The 12,597-nt window shown below is 40.4% G+C and overlaps 2 protein-coding genes across 2 annotated transcripts in view; one reads left to right on the plus strand and one right to left on the minus strand.

Annotated features, from left to right (window-relative positions):
• Window positions 1–685: 685 nt before the first annotated feature.
• ftsj1 (FtsJ RNA 2'-O-methyltransferase 1) lies at window positions 686–10,773 on the minus strand. The gene is made up of 11 exons (XM_058416520.1): window positions 10,623–10,773; window positions 8,455–8,590; window positions 7,604–7,673; window positions 7,080–7,179; window positions 5,372–5,450; window positions 4,914–4,966; window positions 4,731–4,784; window positions 4,248–4,350; window positions 3,508–3,591; window positions 2,130–2,233; window positions 686–1,048 (listed from the first exon to the last, which is right to left on the minus strand). Exons 2-11 carry the CDS (start codon window positions 8,573–8,575, stop codon window positions 848–850), a joined length of 969 nt encoding a protein of 322 aa, XP_058272503.1. The 5' UTR covers window positions 8,576–8,590; window positions 10,623–10,773; the 3' UTR covers window positions 686–847.
• Window positions 10,774–11,809: 1,036 nt separating this feature from the next.
• rictorb (RPTOR independent companion of MTOR, complex 2b) overlaps window positions 11,810–12,597 on the plus strand; it is a 30,078-nt gene continuing 29,290 nt past the window's right edge. The window contains exons 1-2 of the mRNA XM_058415981.1: window positions 11,810–11,891; window positions 12,029–12,076. Of these exons, the coding sequence (XP_058271964.1) occupies window positions 11,843–11,891; window positions 12,029–12,076 (97 nt within the window). The 5' untranslated portion in view covers window positions 11,810–11,842. The remainder of the gene's footprint in view (window positions 11,892–12,028; window positions 12,077–12,597) is intronic.

The following is a 12,597-nucleotide window of genomic DNA, read 5'->3' on the forward strand; positions in this document are numbered from 1 at the left end:
GAGTGGAGACTGAGAGCCAGGCCTTCTCGTCCAACATCAGTGTGTGACCTCACAAATGCGCTTCTGGAAGAATGGTCAAAAATTCCCATAAACACACTCTTAAACCTTGTGGACAGCCTTCCCAGAAGAGTTGAAGCTGTTACAGCTGCAAAGAGTGAACCAACGTTATACTGAACCGTAGGGATTAGGAATGGGATGTCACTTAAGTTCATATGCGAGTCAAGGCAGGTGAGCAAATACTTTTGGCAATATAGTGTATATGTCTCCACAGCTTTGTCTGACTTGTTTGGTTAGCTGGTTTTCCTTCATGATGCTTGTTTAGTATTGTTTCAGACTCAGGGGCCTGGTCAGAACCAGTGTATTTATGCTGAGATCATGTGACAGATCATGTGACTCTTTGTGGTTGCACAGAGGTGGACCTTAATCAGCTAACTGGGTGAATTGGTTGGACCAGATCTTATTTAGGGTGAAGGCATATGCAACACATCTTGATCATTTTTAGTATTTGTTTTAAACAAGGTATTTTTTCATTCGATTTCAATTTGGACAATTTTTGTATTAGGTCCACTAAATAAAATCCACATTTTTTTTTGGAATGCAACAGAACAGGAAAAATACATTTGCAAGTCATTGTATATCTATCTCTCTCTCTCTCTCTCTTTAGTCTCAGAAATTCATTCGGAGATGAAGGTTCAATGGTTTATTTGTACAATACATAAAAACACTAATATCATTAAAATCCGTGATAGATCACACTGATTATATATATATATCAACGAAACTTTCACCTTTAAAAAAACTGACCATAAGGTCTTGAATAAAATGTCTGTGAGAGAGTGCCAAGTGTTCAGTGAGTTTCAGGTGTGGCAATGTCAGTTTCCAGTTGGGTTTCGAGGTTCATGGTGGAAAGAGCTCCCTCTAGTGGGGCAGAAGGCGAGTCCTCTTTGGCCAGCAGGTTGTTTTTGCGTAAATGACAGGCTTGCTGATATGGCGGTCGAATCGGAGGCTGTGTGGGCGGCAAATACTCGTACTCCTTATTCGAGTCCAGCTGCACAGAAACACACACACACACAAGCTCAGAGTGATCTGATCACTTCAAATAATCTTCCTCTAACACATTACAAACACCTCAAAACCTTATTATTAAAAGAATCTGTTAAATACAAGAATTATAGCAGTGGAAACCTTTGTGTCATTACTTTCACTATTGGAGTTGTGTGTGTGTGTGTGTGTGTCTGTGTCACAATGCACTCCTGGTGAAATAAAAAGGTTGTGTAAGAAAACCCAGTTTGTGTTACATGTCATAATTCAGGATAGTATCTGACTTAAAATGAAGTATTAAATATTGTCAAGAAATTCAGCTAGGATACAGAGGTGTGTGTGTACTAAGATTAATTCAATTCTATTTGTAAAGCGTTTTCATCAACATCACAAAGCAGCTTTACAGAAACATTATATTTAAAGAACATAAATGATACATTCATAAATTTATCTCTAATGCGCAATCCAGAGGTGATGGTGGTGAGGGAAAAACTCCCTGAGATGATGTGAGGAAGAAACCTTGAGAGGAACCAGACTCAAAAGGGAAGCCATCCTCATCTGGGTGACACCGGAGAGTGTGATTATAAAATCATTTCCCGTTAATGATATGAGATTCATTCTAGTTGTAGCATTACGTCTGTCTTGTTGAAGTTATTAGCTGTTCACTGATGGAGACTTGAGTGCAAAAGTGTTCTTGGTAATTGCAATCCTAATTGCAATAGTGGTATCCAAATGTGTCACCATCCACAGTAATCTCATGTATCCTATTATAAGATTAGGTTAGAAGGCATTATATATCTGTTACGTATGGATCATGTGAGCATGAAATGTTGTTTTTAGTATCCTTTTAGTACTGCACTTCCTAATTCTTTTGAAGAGCAGAATTCCTGATTCTGATGTTTTGCTGAGATGTTTCCATGTGCACACGGACATGAACTCAGGGTATAATAGTGTCAGTAATCAGACTTATTTCTGTACCCTGCTCTAAAAATTCTAAATAACACTGTCACTTTACTTTGAGAAGTTCTCTCAAAAGTCAGTAATGACCGACACGTTAATTCTCAGGACATATTTCCCCAGATGAGCACCTGCAGTGGGTAGGTCCTGTCCGAGTCGAACGCACTGAGGTCTCCACACGCCAGAAAAGGAACGATTATCCTGTTCGGTCCCTCGAGCTGGTTGAAATCCACATCTGACAAACAAACAGGAATTCATCGTTTTATACCTGATACTTTCAGCATCACTGTCAGTTCATTAACACGTCTATTAACAGGTGTGTACATCTAATAGTAGTGGATTACATCACTCTTCTGGACAGTGAGTTGCTCAGGAATACACTTTAATTGAAGTGCACTGTTTTTTCATGGTTCTGAAAGGAGGAAAACGTGCCTTTACGTCTACACTAGGTCAGCAAAACAGGCGTATTATAATGACTACAGAGAGTGTGTTAAAAATGACTGATGGATATCTACAAAATCCCAGAGATTCTCCAGTAATAATTACATCAGCCACCTCCACATTTATATTAAACTACAGTTTTATATAAACCTTGCGGAATCTTAAGAACCGGGGGTGTGTAAACTTTTACACAGTATAATTGTCATGATCAATGTAAGAGGTAAAGAAGGGATAGATAGATAGATCAGGAGTTCTGTGTGATAGACAAATATCAGCGAGAATCAAGGGGAAGGTGTACAAGACAGTGGTGAGACCGGCCATGCTGTATGGTTTAGAGACACTGTCACTGAGGAAGAGACAGGAGTCAGAGCTGGAGGTAGCAGAGCTGAAGATGCTGAGGTTCTCTTTGGGAGTGACAAGGTTGGAGAGGATTAGGAACGAGTACATCAGAGGGACAGCTCATGTTAGACGTTTGGAGGATGAAGTTAGGGAGACCAGATGGTTTGGACATGTTCAGAGGAGGGAGAGTGAGTATATTGGTAGGAGAATGTTGGACATGGAGCTGTCAGGCAGGAGGCAAATAGGAGGTATTTGGATGTAATAAATGTGGATAGGAAGCTAGTGGGTGTAAGTGTTGAGGATGCAGAAGATGCTGTTTACAAGTTTCCCAGAAGACAAAATAACAATTTAAACTGATCATCCTGCTCAAAAGTTTACACCCCCTGGCTCTTAATGCAACGTGTTGCCTTCTTGAGCATCAGTGAATGCACCTTTTGTACTAGTTGTGTACAAGTCCCCAAGTGTGAAAAGATGGATCTGAAAATCACTTAGCCTCTGTTGGAAGATGCTAAATGCAAAGAATGAGCAGGATTTTTCTGAAGAACTGTGGGCAGTGTAACTGATCAGGACAAACAAGGTACTCTTGGGAATATATTATATTTAATTTACTTACAGCCTCGAATGTAGTTCAAATAAAATAAACAGTCCAGAAAATCCAGTAAAAGATTCATCGGCAGTAGAGTGAAGAATGGGTTTAGAGACAGCAGGAGGTATAAAGCAGCGTGTTACCATACGAGTGATCCAGCAGTGGGTTAGACATGTTGGGGACGTAACCTTCAGGGGGTGAATAATTCTGGCACACTACAAACGCCTCTGCGGGGAGAAAACACACAACGGCAAAATTCACACACATTTCACCCTTCAAAAAAAGTCAAACAAACTTCCATCAACATTTAATTGACAAGGGAAAAAAAAAAAAACCCAGAAATGATAAAAATCCTGCTTGAACAGCAGTGGGTGTGGCCTAATATTCTAATGAGCTCTGCTGAGCTTCCGGTTGCTTGATTAGTAGCTTGGTTGCTTCCTGGTTTAGGTTTTGCTTTCTGAGTTTGGGTCTGTAGTATAGCTTTGATTTAGCTTCCACTCACTAGGTGCAATTTAGCTTCTTAAATTAGCTTCCACTTGCTATGATTTATTAATGAGCTCTGGTACACTAAAGTTTGTGTCCCTAATCACGTACTGTACACTATAAGCCTTGTGATTGTTGTGAGACACGCTTCTGTAAGCTTTTCGACCCTCTGCACCGGGAAAAAGCCTCGACTCTCATGTTTGGGTTCATTTTTCCAGGCTAGCTGTGTCTCTGCAGTTTGCTAGATTGGTGACCGCTTATCTTACATCATCCCTACACTGTAAACATTAGACAACTGACAACTTTTCTGAATTCTGCAGACTGTGACCCAACTCTAACTAACTCTACAGCTCCAGTGGCTGTTCTTACTCTCATGACCTGCTGGGTTTAAATCACTCACCGATGCTGGAGTTCCGGCTGCTGCGTGGTTTGGCACAGGTCACTGTACTGAAGAAGATTTTGAGCTGAGAATAAAGCAGCGTCACATCCTTCCCTCTAAAGATCTGCACACAGATAAAGACTTTATTAAGCACTCGCACAGATCTTTGCAGAACAAACCCTCCTAACGGTTTCCTACATTACCCATAATGCCTGCTGTTTTTTTTAAGTCACGTCGAAAATGTCGGATTTCCGAGTTGAACACACGAGAGAGTCACCACAAAGTCGTAATTACGAGTGGATTTTCTATGAGCTCTGAGTTTCCGAGGAGTGTGGATCGTCATATTACGAATAAACAGGATGAACTCTTCACCCCAGATAAAGTATGAGCAGTGTAAAATGTGGAAAAAAGATTCCCTTTTCCGAGAGTTTTAAATGGGAAAAGCCCATGTGAGTATCTTCAATCAGTTAGAAATGATTACATTTTCTTTAAATATAAGCTTACCTTGGCCACAAAGTTGCCTCCAGGCTTTAGAACGTGGGTTGTGATATTCAGAGCCTTAAAAAAAATAAATAAAAGTGAAATTAGTGGATTTAGTCAACTGTTATTTTTAAGAAGGTGCCATTTTTAATTTCTACAATTTGCAGTACTGCACGTGTCATGTGGAGGTGGATTATAGATACGTACAGCGAGAAGGAGCTGGGCTTGAATGTACTCGTCTACGTCGTGCAGTCCTGTAACTGCGAATGCAAACAACCGGAGTCAAAATTCCTGCTGTTTAATCAGCAAACACAACATGCTGCTCACTGTAAAGCCATTCCCAGAGGAACGAATGCTGTTATACAAGTCAACAAAATCACTTTCTGCAAAATAAAGTTCTAAAAAATCTGATTAGGTGCCGCACGGGTTATTAGGAAAGACAAACAAGAAGCAAAAAGAGTTGACAGCACTGCTGATGCAGCACGGGCAGAGACTCTAAATAAAACTGAATTAAGTATTTTTAAAAAAAAAATGATAAAGCAATTTTCTGCATAAATATCCATCATAAACAACACACAATGGATTACTGAAGCATCTCAGTGAAGGCAGAGCTATGAAGAAATGTTAAATGAAGCAAAGAATCAAGAATAAATGAACATAAATACCATCAGGGGCACCGTCACACACCACCAAGTCTGCCGCCTGGCCCTCAAAGTGCCTGATAATCTCCTGAGCTGTGGAAATCTACACCAACAATACCAAAGAACATGGTTTAAAAATCATCATGCAAACTGTAAATCACTAGATCTCACACACACATCACTGTTAGCTGTTGTTAGTGTAATAGTACAGACACCACTATATCCTTTCTGAATAATTAAGCTAAATGAGCTGCATTCATGTAACTATTTTCCATGTTTTGCCCACAGCACTGTTGAAGTCTGGATTCTGATTGGTCAGAAGCTGTTCATTCATTTCCTTTAACAGCGGCTCGGACAGAAGCGCAGGTTTATATTGACGCACTTGTTCTACGTTATCGATTCTATAGTAACAGCTCACTCACAGGATCCTCTGACTTCTGAGATGCTTGAAGATTTCTGTACGATGGTGTTTAGTTAGGGTTTTTTGGAAGGAATAGCAGTTTTTCAAAAAGGTTTTCCACCACAGGAAAGTCCTCAGGACAGAGAAGGTTATGCATTTGCTGTTTCTTGTTTACACTTCTGCTGTTTAATGGATTTGATCAGATGCACATGCACATCAGTGAGCCTTGGGTATCCATGACCCTGTCACATTTGTTCACATTTGTTTCCTTCCTTAAACCAATTTTTGTAGGTAGACCTGTTTTGGAGATGCTCTGACCTGGTCATCTACATCACAATTCATCCCTTGTCAAAGTCACTCACCCCTTTTTCCCTGTTTGCAACACATTAAAACTGTGAACTGACCGGTCAACTTGCTGCCTAATATATCCCACCCTCTGACAGATGCCTTCCTAATGAGATAATCAATGCTACTCACGTCACCTGTCCCTGGCTGATCAGAGTAAATGACCATAGGAACTTGTGCTGCAGATGTTCCACATGAAGTGTAACTAGCAAATGATTTGAAAGTATGCAACCGTTTGTTATTGCCTGTAGTATTTAGAGGAATAAAAAACTTCCAGATGTGCTGTGATTGGAAAATGATCAACTTAAAGGCAGTAACATTATTTTCCTGCACCTGCAAGCTTTTAATTTCTTACTGACCTAAATCCTGCTCATATTTCTGGTGTCCTTACTGACCTAAATCTTTCTCATATTTCTGGTGTCCTACTGTTTTATTAATCTATAATTTAGATACATGTAAATATTTGTTTTATATTATCCTTACACTGAAAGCTTTAGTGTGAGTGAGTTTGATGTGGAGGAACTTGACTGGCCTGCACAGAGTCCTGACCTCAACCTGATAGAACACTTTTGGGATGAATTAGAGTGGAGCCAGACCTTCTCGTCCAACATCAGTGCCTGACCTCACAAATGTGCTTCTAGAGGAATGGTCAAAAATTCCCATAAACACACTCCTAAACTTTGTGGAAAGCCTTCCCAGAAGAGATGAAGCTGTTATAGTTGCAAAGGGCGGGCCAACTCCATATTACATTCATGTGCATGTAAAGGCAAATGTCCTAAAACCTTTGGCAATATAATGTATTAAAGGCCATTAAAGACCATACATGAAGTGTTGATTGGTTTTATACTTTGCTTTTCTACCCAATAAATAAGATGATGGCTGTGCAAGTTAAACAAGTCAAATGTGCACAGTACATTAGTGTAGAACAAAAATACACCTGTATTATACTGAATACAAATATATTACACACACTGCTGCTGCTTGTACCTTAGTGATATCTCCTTGAATCTGTGTGACTCCGGGTAAAGGCGCCATCGCCTGCAGATCCACTGCTACAATCTTCACCTCCTCGCTCGACTCTTTCACTCTAGAACATTGTACAAAGGATGTTACATTATCTAGCACACATACTCGACAGTTAACCCTGGGAGACTGTAAACTCCGTGTAAAGGGAATCCTTGACATTTAGCGCTACTCATACTTTACCCCAGGTTAACACTTAATCCTAATTATTCATAATCTTTATGTTCTAGCTAGAATATTATAACACTGCCTTATTTCAGACTCTACATGTTTTGGCAGCAGAATGCAGGGTGCTGATCCTGCTTCATCAAGCCACTCTTCTAGACAGCATTAAAAGCAGGATTCAGAATGACCTGAGGATAAGCACGGTATGAAGCACACCCTTCTGTGTATCATGTCATAACTGTTAATAAATATAAAGAAAAAACATTGTACAAAATATATTTTTGGACAAACTGAATTTTGTTAAGAATATGAGAGTTACTCACCGGAGTTTGCGGCTCAGAACCTGACTCCAGCTGCCCGGTGCGGCACACAAATCCACTGCTCGTCTCACACCTGTACAAAATACCTCGTCATACACCGATCAGGCATAACTGATTATGAGCAGTGCCAGGTGAAGTGAATAACACTGATTATCTCCTCATCATGGCACCTGTTAGTGGGTGGGATATATTAAGCAGCAAGTGAACATTTTGTCCTCAAAGTTGATGTGTTAAAAGCAGGAAAAATGGACAAGTGTAAGGATTTGAGCGAGTTTGACGAAGGGCCAAATTGTGATGGCTAGACGACTGGATCAGAGCATCTCCAAAACTGCAGCTCTTGTGGGGTGTTCCCGGTCTGCAGTGGTCAATATCTATCAAAAGTATCCTTTAAGTCCTGTAAGTTGTGAGGTGGGGACAGGACTTAAAGGATCTGCTGCTAACATCTTGGTGCCAGATACCACAGCATACCTTCAGGGATCTAGTGGAGTCCATGCCTCGAAGGGTCAGGGCTGTTTTGGCAGCAACAGTGGGACCAACACAATATTAGGGAGGTGGTCATAATGTTATGGCTGATCGGTGTTCAGTAAATTATTGCCTGCACTAATGCGTGTGACCACGAGATGCCGCTGTTTTACAAACAGTTTACAGCATCATTTCACTATTGCTAATATAAAATTTTGGCTCTGACACCCACGTTTACATGTAATGCTACGTTCACATACAGTCGACCTGGTTGTTATAGCAATAAGGTTTATCAGTGGGTGTACTCTCACTGAAAATGAACAGGCTCTGGTCACTTTGTAGCTGCGGGTCTCTACAAGGGAATAAAGTGAGTGATCACAGTCGAGTCTTGCCTTTAAACAGATTGAACTCTTCGTCCAGCTGCAGCAGTTTGAAGGCGCTCCTGGCTCGCCAGCCCTCCTCTTTAGCCAGTCTGTAGTAAATATCGCGCTTGTCTTTGGAGGAGCGGCCCATGGTTCCTCAAGAGTCCTGAAAACAACAGAAAACATCTGTTGCATGATATGAGTTAAAAAGTTGCAGAAGAACAGGAATATGTTTACAAGCCACTAAAGCATAAATGTTAAAACTGTTACTGAGTTAAATCCTCCACCTTTTTTGTGTCAAGAGCTCCAAAATGTTTTTAGAAATGTGCCGAAAGAGCAAATCTACAAACAACCGATGACTCTGAAATGAAGGGACAGTTATTCAGATGTGCTGAAAAACTCCTGTATCGGAAGCCCCGCCCCTTCATCTGCAGTAGCATAAGTGATGTGTTGACCAGTGCTCTCGTCTTCACTTCACCTTTACACTGGTCCTCTTTTTTTATAGCATGGCTCCTGCTCCTCTGCTCCGACATCCGAAGCGAGTGAAAGACATGTCTCGTTCATTCATTTTGCTCACGACCAACATCAAGCATATCATTCACAAACTAGCTCCTTCAGTTTGTACTGAACCTCGTATCTCATTTAAATACTGAGTCTGTACTTTTCACCTGCAGTCTGTTTGTATTCACTGTCATGAGGACATTGCTGTGAAGGTGAGGATTTTGTTGATCCTTTGAACTGTGGAGCTACAATCTTTCATAAACAGCCGGAGAGCATGGAGTGATAACTTCCTGCTGCTGAGGGCATTAGGCTTTAAAGAGCGTGTAAGCATTGTGGGACATATCAAGTAAACTGTTTAACACAGCCTTTTTTAGTTGCCAGTTATTTGATCCATGACACAATGGATATATCCCAACTCTTAACAGGTGCCATTATAACCCGATAATCAATGTTATTCACAGTGGTTTTCATGTTATGACTGATCTGTCGGTATGGATGTTTTATAGTTTTAAACTTTTTTTTTTGCCACCCTGTGACTAAGAAATATGAAAATTACACTGCTGATGATCAAAATTCTAAAGGTTTCTTAAGGCTTGCATGTGATATCCATAGTTTCCATTGATCATATATTTAAACCTCACACCATGCTGGATCAATTTAATGCCTTCTAGTTAATTAAACCACTTAGCTTACATTAGACAAGTATACAGATAACAAAAGCTATAGTAGATACACTACATTGCCAAAGGTTTTGGGACACCCCTCTAAATCATTGAGTTCAGGCTTGACCCCTTTGTTCCAGTGAAAGGAATTCTTAATGCTTCAGCATACCAAGACATTGTGGACAATTTCATGCTCCCAACATTGTGGGAAAAGTTTGGGGATGACCCCTTCTTGTTCCAACAGGTCAAGGTCCATAAAGACATGGATGAACAAAGTTAGGAACTTGACTGGCCTGCACAGAGTTCTGACCTCAACCCGATAGAACACCTTTGGGATGAATTAGAGTGGAGACTGTGCGCCAGGCCTTCTCGTCCAACATCAGTGCCTGACCTCACAAATGTGCTTCTAGAGAAATTGTCAAAAATTCCCATAAACCCACTCCTAAACCTTGTGGAAAGCCTGCGAGCCAGGCCAAAACTGGGATGTTTGCCTTTACAGGCACATGAATTTATTATGGAGTTGTTCTGCCCTTTGCAGCTATAACAGTTTTAACTCTTCTGGGAAGGTCAGTCAAGTTCCTCCACACCAAACTCACTCATCCATGTCTTTATGGATCTTGCTTTGTGCACTGGTGTGCAGTCATGTTGGAACAGGAAGGGGTCATCCCCAAACTGTTCCCACAATTATCATGAAATTGGCTTAAAATGCCTTGATATGAAGCTGAAGCATTAAGAGTTCCTTTCACTGGAACTAAGGGGTCAAGCCCAACTCCTGAAAAACAACACCTGAATTCAATGGTTTGAAGGGGTGTCCCAAAACTTTTGGCATTATAATGTGAGTTGATTAGATAGATGGATGGATAGCTCCACATGTACCTCTCCGTAATTAGCAAGCTAGCAAGCTAAATACGTAGCCTAATAAAGCTAACCAAGCAACCAGAAGGCGATAAACTGCGCACCAGGTAACAGCGAAGCTCAAAACTAAATACAATTTTCCTTTACTTCAATGTAATTACAGTTAGAATATATTCATACTTCTCTGTTAAATCGTTTAATCTCCACGACCACCACAGCTTTAGTGTGAATCGGCTCTTATACCAAATGACATAGAATCAGACCTATAGTGCACTACCTAGGGTTTTACAGGTAATTATGGATAACCCTATGTAGGTCACTAATATAGTAAGTAGTCAGCGGTTTGAGATCAGGCCCGTGTGAAAGCTGCTGGATGGAAGGACGTGTGTGCTTCTACTGTTTGAAGGAGTATTTAAATGTAAGGAGCATTACCGCCACCTAATGATCAAACAGCGCATCTTCATGATTACTAAGAGTTTCACCACCAAGTCATTAGGAAGATATATTTCATTTCTGTCATCTATAAAGTTGACTAAAGCTTTAAGGAGTATAATTGTGCATTATATCCTACTCTGGAAATAATAATAAATCTATTTACAATGAGAAGAAATCTAAAATGAACTGTATGTAGAAATAAATAAGTGTGAAAAAATAAACATATTAATTTATATAAAATAAATAAAAGCAAGACAAACAGTACAATGAGCTGTTTTTACAGTTTTTAATTAAAACAATATATATCAGTAGATTTATCACAATCTCCAGTGGTAGGAACTATGAATAAATCAGTTTGAACAGCTAGATCTTTTAATCTATTGGATTTGCAGTAGATTTTTGGGTTGTGGATCTGTGGACATGTTTTCAGGTGATATTCCTCACAAAGTCTTCCCAGAAGCTGTTATAGCTGCAAAGGGCGGGACAACTCCATATAAAACCCTAAGGATTAAGGATGTCATTAAAGTTTATGTGCATGTATAGGCAGACGTCCCAAAACTTCTGGCAATATAGTGTATATGTGTATATGTGTGTGTATAAATACTTGGTTTAAATTAAGACAAATTAGATAAATTAGACAAAAGTCTTATTTGATAAGTGTAGTTCTTTATTTAAAAAATGTTCTAATATTTAATCGTCTTTGTACTGATTTTCAGCATTGAATTTTCATACACGAGGTTGGTACTGTGACATTTATACCAGTTTATTATTATTTTTTTACTAGAATAAAACACATTTTAAAGTATAAATACGACTTTTAAAATGTAATATCGACCACGGTATCGGGAAATCGGTGATATCGCCCATCGCGCATTTCGAGTGTCTCGGACAGTTCTCGTGCTGCTCGAGCTCTGTTCTCGCGATATGTCGCGGTGTTTCCGGTGTTGTGAATTGTCTCTGGAAAGATGGCGGTTAGCATCCGAGCTCGTCCTATCCGAAGTATACGGATGCGAGGTGAGATTCGGCCGCATTCACTTACACGACTTTCGTTTATTGCGTGTCCACAAAGTGTGCTTGTTGTCTACTGCCTGTTTTCTGGGACATTTTGGTCATGCTTACAGCTGTTTTGTGTTTTTTGTTTCTGCCGACAGGTCGGAATGACAGCGGGGAGGAAAATGTACCACTGGATCTCAGCAGAGGTGGGTTCAGTCCCGTTAGCAACATGCTAACGTGTTTTCCTAGCGAATTCTCGTCTTGTCTTTTGAAACCGAGCCGGTTTATCCGAACGCTTTATGTTGTTTGTTGACGCTTTTGATGCTGGTCATTGAAGCATCACGCAGACTGGGTGGTATTTTAGGGGTTAAGTTAGTCTGTGCCTCAGGGCAGGCTAAGCTAACTTAGCTACGGGCCACAAATGCAAAGCTATGACTTCTGGATGTGGTCCAGCTGCTTGAACGACGTGGAGATGATCAATAACCTGTTTGGGTGTTATTAAGCTTTATAAGGCTGCTGCAGGCTCGTGACATTGTTTATAGCGCCTTATTGCAGCCTGGCTAGCCGGCTCTGCTCATCCTGACGGCAGGGTTTGTTTTGGTGTGTGTGTGTGTGTGTGTGTGTGTGTGTGTGTGTGTGTGTGTTGAGGGAAAGACCTGGAGTGTGTCAGGTGCTTCATCACTTATCTGTTCTGACATGAATGCTGTGAGATCAGAGATGCACAAAG

Source organism: Hemibagrus wyckioides, linkage group LG18 (assembly GCF_019097595.1).
Source record: "Hemibagrus wyckioides isolate EC202008001 linkage group LG18, SWU_Hwy_1.0, whole genome shotgun sequence".
In the NCBI taxonomy this organism is placed as follows: Eukaryota; Metazoa; Chordata; class Actinopteri; order Siluriformes; family Bagridae; genus Hemibagrus; species Hemibagrus wyckioides.

What these genes read in the sequence shown, in the direction of transcription:
- ftsj1 (XM_058416520.1), bottom strand. Translation starts at nt 8,575, where the DNA reads ATGGGCCGCTCCTCCAAAGACAAGCGCGATATTTACTACAGACTGGCT. An exon ending in TTCAAGGAGATATCACTAAG is followed by an intron (nt 5,451 to 7,079) that starts GTACAAGCAGCA and finishes TTGTTGGTGTAG; the next exon opens with ATTTCCACAGCTCAGGAGAT. An exon ending in GTGTGACGGTGCCCCTGATG is followed by an intron (nt 4,967 to 5,371) that starts GTATTTATGTTC and finishes TTGCATTCGCAG; the next exon opens with TTACAGGACTGCACGACGTA.